The following is a 10799-nucleotide window of genomic DNA, read 5'->3' on the forward strand; positions in this document are numbered from 1 at the left end:
CATAGAGCTATATGCACAGGAAAATCAGACCTGAACTGAAACCTCCAGAGTTGTCAACCAAAACAAGTCTTTCTGATTTTCAAGTTGACCGTTGATATTGGTCGTGCGATTTGCATGCTGAGGACACAGATTCCATCCTGAACCCTAAGAAGCAGCTCCTCACGCTGACAATAATGCTGATATCTAATGTGAGGTTGACTCCAGGACACTGCGCCTCCAACAACCAGTCTAAGGATGTCTGGACTTTGGCGGTGTCTGGGGCCTCCATCCTGTGGCTCTTGCCTCATGAGTCCAAGCATCCATGCATATGATAGGCATGGACAAAACTCACTATTACGCCAGTGGCTTGTAGGTCAGAAACATGGTTTTGTTCTAAGCATGAGTCCTGCCTACAGGTCACAGAGGGGCTTAGTTTGTGTGTTGGATTGTTTGGTACTTGTGCTTGAATTTTCAGGCTGATTTGCTCATGATTGGGTCCCTACCATGGGAGCCTCATGTTGAGTCTTGCCTTTTGTAGGCCATTGGAGATTAGAGTTTCCCAGGTTTGTCTGCTTGGGCTCATGAAACCCGAATCCTCAGACCTCAGCCTTCTGAGTTGCCAGGATTATAGGTTGAAGCCCCAGGCATCTGGCTTTGGACAGGGTATTGAAACAATGCCCATGCTTAGGAGATAATGGAGACACAGTGCCTAATGATTTTAGGCTGCACAACCCAGGAGAACCCATTCATGCCCTCAAGTCCTTCTGTGCCAACCCAGAGTGCCCACGCAGGTGACTCGAATAGGGGGACAGTAGCTGTTCTTTGACTCCGGTCTCCCCTGCAGCTTCTTTGCCTTTTGGCTGACCCTGTGTCACTTCTCAAACCTGTGTCAGCTGTCAGTTCATCTCTAGGCCCTTTTCCCAGCTGGCCCCTGCCCAGCACTTAAAAATCTCACAACTTCTCTGAGTTTCTCTCTAGGACTACTTATGAGTTGACGAGCAAAGTGGACAATGGGACTGAAGGCAAATGAGGAATCAAAGAGGTATTTTCCGGCTGGGGATATGGCCTAGTGGCAAGAGTGCTTGCCTCCTATACATGAGGCCCTGGGTTCAATTCCCCAGCACCACATATACAGTAAACAGCCAGGAGTGGCGCTGTGGCTCAAGTGACAGAGTGCTAGCCTTGAGCAAAAAGAAGCCAGGGACAGTGCTCAGGCCCTGAGTCCAAGCCCCAGGACTGGCCAAAAAAAAAAAAAAAAAAAAGAGGTATTTTCCCTTTGAAGCAACTCTTTGAAGCAAATGATTCTTGAAATCTGAGAGTGCCAGTGAAGGCCTGGAAACAAAATGATCAGATGGGAGCCACGAAGCCCTCAGGAGACATACCCAGAGCTCTGGTCTGACTCCACACAGGGCCTGGCTCACAGGACATCATGAATTCAACATCTGTGGGCAGAATGAGGACAAGTAGATGAAGTTAGTCTTGGCCCTTCTGAAAATGGTAAGCAGGCCACACTGGATAGAGATCCCATTTGGGACTAGGCAGTGTCAAAAGACTGTGACCCTAAGATCTGATGAAAGCAGAAGGAGGGGCAGCAATGTGAGGGGTAAAACCTGCCTGTGCCAGGTCTCGCTTACCCGACTCTGGTCAAGTGCACACACTTCTGCAGAAGTGACATTTGCCTTGTGGAGATTCTAGAATTTGTATCCCATTCTGTCATGACTTCAATACATCCCAACAATTCATGGTTCCCAACAATTTGAAAAAATGATACCTAGCTGTATGTCCCTTTATGTTTCACTGTGATGCAATGAAATTCGCAAATGTCCGATGGGTTGCAGGAACATGTATATGCTTTATCTACTGGTGTAAGTAAAAACAGTAAAACCCTGCAAAGGCTAAGTGTTGGCTGGGGCACATCTGCACCACCCTGATGACAACCAATGCTGCAGGAAGCAGATGGATGAAGGTAACATCTGTCTGGTTCCACGAGCATATCTAGTTCTAGTTTATGGGGCAGTGAAGGAGGAGAGGCAGTCCAGCAGGCCCTCCTTTCACTCCCCTGCTGCTTCTGCTGTTCCACATCTCTGCTGTCCTTTGAATTGAGCCTGATCCACGTGGATAAAATACCTAGTCTATAAAAATAGAGTCAGGATTTGGAAGTCAGGCATAGGTAGTGATAATACAGGTCTCTAGGAAGCCAACTGATTGGAGCAGGATGCTAAATAAATGTGCCTGCTTCCACCCACCGCTCAGCCTAAATCCAAGGGCAGTGCCCTAAAGGACGCATGTTCAGGTCAGAGTCAGGCCCAGCATCTTGGCCACACTGCTAGCGCCCCCTCCTCCCTCCCGGCTGCACTGGGGCCAGCAGGGCCTCCTCATGCTGGGAAACAGGAGTGGGGCTGGCTGTGGGCCTGGCTGACAGGGTGGCCAGGGAGGAGAAAGAGCGCTGTGCTCCTAACACTGCAATGCAGCACCTGTGATTGACCTGAGACTCAGCCGCTGCTACCTCAGCCCCAGGAACCCCACAGCTGGCCCCTGGGCCTTAGAAACGGTCTCCCTGCACACTGAGCAGCCTCTGCTCTGGACAGCCCTCCACTGTGCCCCTCATGACTCCCGGCTGCCTCCCCATGGTCACCGGGCTGCTGAGTTCACACAGCCCAAACTGATGGCCACCTCTGAAGTCTCTCAGCTCAGCCGCCAGAAACCCAATGTCCCAGGGAAGAGCTGGCACCGCCCCCTCGGTCCTCAATGCCCCTTCCCCTTTGCCTGCACACAGCCTTGGCTCAAGGCAGACAAGAGATCCAAGCAGCACTGCATTTTGTTTTGTTTTGTTTTGTTTTGTTTTTTGTCCTCTCCCAACCCTGGGTTAGGATGAGGTTCCATGGCGCAGATGCAGAGCTGGTAACAGCTGTGTACTGTAAATGTGTTACTACCCACAGAGCCCATGTCCCTCAAATATTCTTGGCCCTGCCTCAGACACAGCTGTGCCCACACAAGGCTGTACACTTGGCCACTTCGCTGACCTTCACCTGCTCCCTGCACACCAGGGCCTTCCCCCCACTTCCTCTAGGGCTTTGTGAGCCTCCTCCCCTCAGGACCACGGGCTCTGCGGAGTCAGCTGGTGGAGCTCATGGTTCTCAAATCCGGCACTGAGTTAGTGCCTTGAATGATGCAACTGAAAGCAATAACAATAACTATTTATTAAAATATATTGAAAGGCACATAACACGAAGGTGAAAAAAAGACAAAAACGGATGTCTTTCAAGGGAGGGAAAGGATTTCTCTAAGTGTTTGAGCCGGCGCTCAGTGGTGCTCTGGACTTCCTGAGTCCACAACCCAAATTGTGCCCCCAGAGTTAGTGGAAGCACACTGGGGTGCATGTGCTGCAGCTAAGTTGCCCTCTCCACATAAAGGTGGGTCCATATCAGAAAAGAGCTGCAGAGCCTGTGTGATTTCTGGCACGGCGAGGACAGGCACAGGTTGGAGTCCATTTGTCCTAAGTGTCAGGGGCAACGTGGAACTGAATGGTGTGGCCTTGCTCTTCACACATCCGCCACTGGAGGAAGGGGGTTTTCGGCACAAGCATTGCTCAGAGACAGCTCCTGATGCCACAGCACTGTGTCTTGTGCTCGTTCCTCCCCTTCCTCCTCTGATGGGAAGGAGTCCAGGGTAGAACTGCTGGACAGCTCGCAGTCGGCAAAGCCGAGTCGAGCTTCTTCGTCCTCAGTCTGAAGGGCTGGAGAGCCTGTCCAGGTTGCAGAGGACACAGAGTGCTCCCAGTCAGAAAACCTGAGTCCGAGTTCATCACGTCCTGAGTAAGGTACAGGAGATCCTGTCCCGGTTGCAGACGATGAATTCAGCTGGCAGTCACCACTGCTGTGTCCAGGGTGTTCGTCATTGGATTCAGGTATGGGAGAGCCTGTCTCAGTTGCCGACGATGAGGACAGCTCGCAATCATCATTGCTGATTCCTGGGTGTTCTTCATGTGAGTCAGGTATGGGAGAGCCTGTCTCGGTTGCTGAGGATGAGGACAGCTGGCAGTCACCACTGCTGTGTCCAGGGTGTTCGTCATCGGATTCAGGTATGGTTGAGCCTGTCTCAGTTTCCGACGATGAGGACAGCTCGCGATCATCATTGCTGATTCCTGGGTGTTCTTCATATGAGTCAGGTATGGGAGAGCCTGTCTCGGTTGCTGAGGATGAGGATAGCTGGCAGTCACCACTGCTGTGTCCAGGGTGTTCGTCATCGGATTCAGGTATGGGAGAGCCTGTCCCACTTGCAGAGGAAGAGGACAGCTCGCAGTCACCACTGCTGTGTTCAGGGTGTTCATCATGGGATTCAGGTAGGGGAGAGCCTGTCTCAATTGCAGAGGATGAGGACAGCTCGCAGTCAGCACTGCTGTGTTCTGTGTGTTCATCATCGGATTCAGGTATGGGAGAGCCTGTCTCGGTTGCAGAGGACGAGGACAGCTCACAGTCATCTTTGCTGAATCCTGGGTCTTCTTCATGTGACTCTGTTGCAGCAGAGCCTGCGTTGGTTGCAGAGGACAAGTCCTCGTCTAGGAGCCGACCCGATTGTTCTGGCTCTTTGATCTTCAGTTTCGTGGGCACTGTGCACCGAGCGCACCCCGCACTTGGCACCTGGGGTTGGCTTGCAGGAGTCACCGCAGTGTCCCCATCCCTGCCATCCTGGTCTGGGCTGCCAGATGCCACCTGCCGGCCTCTCCAGAGGAAGTGCCAGAAGGTTCTTCTGGGTCCAGCTTGGGCGTGGGGTCTGGGGCGTGGGTTGGTCCAGTGTCTGCAGGTGTCCACCAGGCACTCCCTGCAGGGTCTCCTGGACTCAGAGCCAGTGGAAACTCGCCAACAACAGGAAAACATGGCTCTTTTCTGGCTACCTCAAGGCACCTTTGCGATTTGTGTCTGGAATGTGGCTGCCTGGAGACCTGGGTTCCAAGTTCTCTTTGATCTTCTGTCAAGGATGAGGTCACTTCCTGGGGTCCTCTTCCTAAGCCTCTTCCTCCAGTGGACCCCACACAGTCCCCCTGTGCTTCTGTATATTGTATATATGTACACAAACTTATGTAAAATGAATATATAGAGATATATAGAGATATAGAGTGCTCACAGGTGATCATCTGCAGTAATGTCTCCTTTCATGTGTCAGTCACTGGAAGGCATCTCATCATAATGGGGGTTTGACTGACACAAGAAAAGAGAATTGGGCCCCCAAAACTCCACAGCCTTCTGGTTTCCAGCTCTGTCCTTCTCTCCTTTGTGTTACTTGGAAATGGAGAAGGAAAGCTGAGAAAACGCTTGTGTTCAAGAAGGTAGTTTGGGAAGTGATTTCAGAAAGCAGCAATGAGAGACCAAGGAGAAGGAAAGAGAGGATGACATCAGGGACGTGCATGTAGAGGGAGTGAAGATGCATTCTAAGAAAATGCCCTTGACCTCCCAGGGAGAGACTGGGAACTCTATGGAGTTTGTCTTGAAATTGACACTCCAAGAGAGAAAGGACAGCATTCCTCCTGTGACTCCCATCCTCTCAGGTGGAAGGCCTTCACCACCCCACACGTCCCCTTGCAGAATCTCTGTGTGGTGGGCCAGGCTCACCCTCACATGAGTTATTTGCAAACCCCAAAGTTGTCAAAGAGAGTCAGTTAGAAGTCAATGTGGCACCAAGAGGTATTTAATATTGAATGCATATAAATAGATATCGCAAGAGGTTTCCATTCAACATGTCAGATTAGAAGTACACCCCTTCATTGCTCTCCCCCCAAATCCCAACCCCGCCTTTCCCCTCAAGTTGCTGTCTCCATTTTCATATACATAAATGCATATCTATATATCTATGTATGCAGATCTATATATATGTATATATATATATATATCTCCATTGACAGTGGACACTCTATTGAGTGACTGCAGTGTATTTTCTCTCCATTAATCTTTTCCTCTCTCCTTCCTAACAGCACGTGTATCTGCATCCTTGTATTCACTTTGCTATACTACAGGTTACTTCTTCTAAGAAGTTAATCCATTAGAAACCTCCTCTGTATATACCACACTTCAGTCACTGTGTTTATGTTTATGTCCCTATATATGAATTCCTATATGATTTCCAAATCTAGTATAAATTACGTCTTTGAGTAGATTCAGATGACTTGATATTTCTGACCCATTTGCCATTTTATTTTTGTTCTTATTTTGTATTGTTAACTTCCTATTTTCTCTCTCTAGTCAGAGATGGAAGATAGAATTGCCCTCATGTGAAATTCCCTGAGATTTACTTGAAAGCTTATATGTGATCAGGGTTTAATCTTCCTTAAGACTTGTGAAGAATGGATTGGCTCTGTTTGTTGATAAAAAAAAAAATTCAACATTGCTTTCATTTACATTCTTGTTTGTTCAAGTTCTCTATTTCCCATTATATACACTTCCTATTATATTTGCTCAAGTAAAGACTGAGAGTGTTTAAGTCTCCTTTATATAGTGATTTTTCCTAGTTAGATGTGCTCTCATTATCTTGCGTAACTTTGCATACCTTTAACTGCTATGTTCAAGTCTCCCAGTCAATGGGATACAGCAACTGTTTATACCAACTTGTATAAATATAATAGACAACCCGGTTGCTTGGGGCTGACACCTGGAATCCTAGCTTACATCTCCACATGAAGCCAGCTCAGGCTGGAACGTCTGAGACACTTCTCTCCAGTGAACCAGCCACAGTGGAAGTGTCCCTCAAGTGGTAGAGGGCTGGCCTTGAGCACAAAAGCTGAATGCACAGCCCTGAGTTCCAGCCCCAATACGTGACAAATGGTCACTTCAAAAGGCTCCAGAGAACTAGGAGATCATCATCTCACCCAGGAATCTGGGCACACCGGCAGAGCTGTGGCTTGCATTCCCGAGTTAGAGTTGGGCAACTCCCTGTTCCAGCCTGGGTGCTTAGGAAATCGGTGTCATTGGAGTGGTGTGTTTGCCTGTGACTACAGTGAATGAACACAAGGTAACAGCCTTATGCCATCTGCTCTGCTCTGGCTGCCTCATCTCACCAGCACCTCCTGGCTAAAAGTTCAGACCATTTCATGAGTTCCTGGGCTCCCTCTACTGGTTGAAGATTAAGGGGAGAATGTCCTTAGAAAACCCATCAAATTCCTCACTGTCTTCAGTGAATAATTAGAAGAACTAGAAAGAAAGAGAAAACATAGATTCAAAAAAATAAAACCAGGATATTCTTCATAATTCAGCTTTCAATAGCCTGAAAATATCTTTATTAGCCTCCACATGGGTGGACCTGAGGAATTATGCTTTCACTAGACCAGTGTCTACTGCAGAAGAGAAGCTATTTGGGTCTAAATTGAAAGGACTCTGCTTGTAAACCATGAACTGAGATTTCTCCAGTTGGGAAGAGAAACAAATAATCCATGGAAGGAGACCGCAAGCCCAAACCTTCAAGTAAAGAAGCAAATGCCATCAGTGAAGCAATGTTCCCTTTCCTTTCTCTCCTGTCCTTGCTATCCTCTTCCTTGCTCCCCCATCTTGTCCGGTCCCATTGTCTTGTCCTGTTCTGTCTTCTCTTCTCCTCTTCTTCCCCTATCCTATCCTATCCTATCCTATCTGCTGTAAATACTGAAACTTTGCAGCACTAGTACTGTACCACACCCCAAACGCTTTGCTTTTATTAACTCTTACTTTGAGATAGTTTCAGGATTATTGTGCCCCAGATCCCTCCATTCTCCACTCTCCTTGCTCCCTATCCAGAGTAGCTAGGAAAGAAAAATGAACTCCTAGGGCCATTCTGGAATCATTTTTCTTCCAGCACAAGACCCAAGGTCATGCTCAGTACATCTTTTGTGAAATCACAGTGATGACAAGTTTGCATTTCTAGGCCTCAGAACCCTGGGTTGTGTTATCTAGTTTATCAGAAAGATTTGAATCCAGAGCAGAGGAATCTAAGATTGAATTATCAGTGACTGGGTGAATTATCTCTGAAGGACTTGAGGGCTAGTTCAGCCTCTCTAGGGTGGGTCTAGTGTGGGGACCAGTGGATTATCTGAGGGAGAATACAAAACACAGAGCGTGGGATCTTCTTCATCTCTACACCCAGCTACTTGGACTTGCTCCGTGCTGAGTAAAGCCGGGGTAGAGGACAACATGGACACGTGCTCTCTCAGCATGGGAGCATGGTGGACCGAGCCTGAAAATTTCAGTGCTCCGTTGGTTTTCTACCTGGAAGAGGAGCAGGAGGAGGAGATTTTCGGTAGGTGACCCCAGGGCCATCTCTTGTCTTCACCCTATCCATCTCTCCCTGTACTCCCTCTTTGATCCATACTAGGACCCCACCATCGGGGCACCTGACCCCCAGTTCTGTTGGGGGTTTTCCTGTTCTTCCTGTCCTCTTCTGTTACTAGGGCAGGAGGACAGATATCTTCGCTGCATGGAGGAGCACAGCCACACCCTCATTCAGCTGGAGCCCTGGTTCACCGTCACAGGCCACACTCGAGTCACCGTGGTGGGGTCCCCAAGGGCCAGGCAATGGCTGATGGGCATGATATGGCTTTTGGAGCACAAGGACTTTCACTATCGAGCTCGAGGTAAGTGTCTATGACCTAGTTTGCAGTCAAAGCCTTGCTGCTCATGCATGGCATCTTAAAGACTTGGACTGCTCAGGAACCTGAGAATCACATGTTCCCAAGCCCCCTGGAGGGCAGAGGCCCAGGGTTAACCATATTTGGAATCAAGTCATTGAGAGAGAAAGTGGGGAGGGGGCATACAAATGGGGCCCCATGGGTTGGGCTGGAATATCTGCTACCCCTCCCTTTGTTCCCTTCCATCCCCACAGTCTTCTTGACTGGGCTCCTAGACTCTGACCATTCTTCTCCCTGCCCAGGCTACCAGATGCTGCAAAGTGTCCGGAGCCAGCCACTAACCAAAGAAGACTTGGCTACCTGCCTCCGTGTGCAGCTGGACTCCTTGGTGGTGAAAGGCTACCAGGACAAGTGATTCACTTTCCTCAGGCTTCCTCCAGCCAAGTGCTTGCTTGCCTTGGGCTTCCGTGGGCTTCCGTGTAGTTATTTGTACCTGAAGGACCAGCCTGCTCTGGACAGCTCAGTGAAGACATGGCGCAGACAGTGGTAGAGGGTGACATTTTTGGCTGTGTTGTCTCCCCCGGGAAGTCTAGGCACATAGGTGAGAGGCGTCTTCTGAAGTGTGTATTCTGCTGGTGAAGGAGATCCAGCAACACCCGTGGTGCAATCTGCATTGCCTTGAGTTCACTCCCTCTCCCCCTCTTTGTTTCTCACAAGCTTCTCCAGTGCACTCATTTCCCCCACAATCCCTCCCAACCTCTAACAAACACAGTCTCTTTCAAGAGACCTCAGATTTTCACATTTCCAGATTGTTTATACATGTTTCCGTTTGCAGTCGTAAATCATGTTGTGCTCTTGTCTCCGGAATCAGTGTGCTCCCCAAACGGGGAAATCCTGGCAAAAATTTCACTTTACCTGCCATCTCCAAGCCTCCTGTTCAACTAGATTCAGTGACTATCTACCTACCAACTGGAATAAAAATAACTAAGAAGTATGCATGGTGGATGAGGCCTCTAATCCTAGCTTCTTAGGTTGGTGTATGAAGCCAGCCCATGCAGGAATATTTGGGAGACTCTTATCTCTAATGAACCAGCACAAAGCTCGAAAGGGAAGTATGGCTCAGGAGGTAGGGTGCCAGTCTTCAAGGGAAAATAGCGGAGACAAGGACCAGGCTATGAGTTCAAGCACAAGTACTGCCTTCACCCCACCCCACACCCCACCCCACCCCAAATCAAAAAGCTTTAGGCTGTCAGGAAACTGGCAGGTCACCAGTCCACTGATGAATCTGGGGGAAGTGGCACAGCTGTAGCTTGGATCCCCAAGTTTGAGATGGGGGAACCCACTATCCCTGCCTGGGTGCCCTGGGACACACGTGTCCAGGAGTGTGTGTTTGCGTGTGACTGCAGGAATGAACATGAGGGAAAAGCCTTAGGCCACTCGCTCTACCCTGGCTGCCCCTCTCATCAGCACCTCAAGGCTAAAAAGTCAGAATATTTAGGAAGTTCCCAGCTTCCTCTAGTGTTGGGAAGTAAAGTCGAGAGTCTTTCACTCTTTCTGAAAAGGATCGTTGATGGGTTTTGTGTGTGGATGTTACCGGGATATTCAGCTCGGGTCTTCAGCTCTCCCTTGAGCCACAGCTCAGTTCCAGCTTTGTGCAGGTTACATGGAGATAGGAGTCTCACAGGGGTCTCTGCCCAGCCTGGCTGTGAACCTTGATTCTCACCCTTCCCCTTCCGAGTTAGCCAGGCTTAGAGGTGAAGAGGTGAGTACCATGGGCCCTGGTTTTCCCTTCAAGTATTAAACGTGTGTCAGCGGGATCCTCTCTTCTAAACACTTTCTCCCACTTCTCCCTAAACGTCACAGATTACAGAGAAGTTCTTCCTGGAAAGGATCTTAGTCAGCAGGGAAGATTCTAATAATAGAGGAATTCCTCCCAGAGATTTTTGGTCTTTGAGAATTCCTAAATGCCGGTGAAGAGACATGAGGGAATCCCTGCGCTTAGAGCCTAAAGAAAGGAAAGAAGAAAGATCAAGCGTGTGAGACCAGCCTTGGAAATGGACAGGCAGGATATTCTTCCTCTCTCTGTCTCTGTCTGTCTCTCTCTCTCTCTCTCTCTCTCTTCCTTGCTCTCCCTTGCTCTCTCTCTCTATCAAAAATGAAATTAGATTTTATGGGTTAAACATGTAATCCTAGCAAATAAAGAGACAGCTCGGAAACCTCTTCATTTGAAGACAGC

The 10799-nt window shown here is 48.9% G+C and overlaps 1 protein-coding gene across 1 annotated transcript; it reads left to right on the top strand.

Moving 5' to 3' along the window:
- The first annotated feature begins 8129 nt into the window (after positions 1-8129).
- LOC125345505 (KH homology domain-containing protein 1-like) lies at positions 8130-8978 on the top strand. Its single transcript, XM_048337636.1, has 3 exons — positions 8130-8235; positions 8387-8569; positions 8866-8978. The coding sequence occupies exons 1-3, from the start codon at positions 8130-8132 to the stop codon at positions 8976-8978; spliced, it is 402 nt and encodes a 133-aa protein (XP_048193593.1).
- Positions 8979-10799: the final 1821 nt, after the last annotated feature.

Source organism: Perognathus longimembris, unplaced genomic scaffold (genome assembly GCF_023159225.1).
Source record: "Perognathus longimembris pacificus isolate PPM17 unplaced genomic scaffold, ASM2315922v1 HiC_scaffold_5769, whole genome shotgun sequence".
Taxonomy (NCBI): domain Eukaryota; kingdom Metazoa; phylum Chordata; class Mammalia; order Rodentia; family Heteromyidae; genus Perognathus; species Perognathus longimembris.

Bases quoted from the DNA above. Each gene is read 5' to 3' on its own strand.
- LOC125345505 (XM_048337636.1), top strand. From the start codon at position 8,130: ATGGACACGTGCTCTCTCAGCATGGGAGCATGGTGGACCGAGCCTGAA. The intron at 8,236-8,386 runs GTAGGTGACCCC...TTCTGTTACTAG, and splicing joins GCAGGAGGAGGAGATTTTCG to GGCAGGAGGACAGATATCTT. The intron at 8,570-8,865 runs GTAAGTGTCTAT...CTCCCTGCCCAG, and splicing joins CTTTCACTATCGAGCTCGAG to GCTACCAGATGCTGCAAAGT.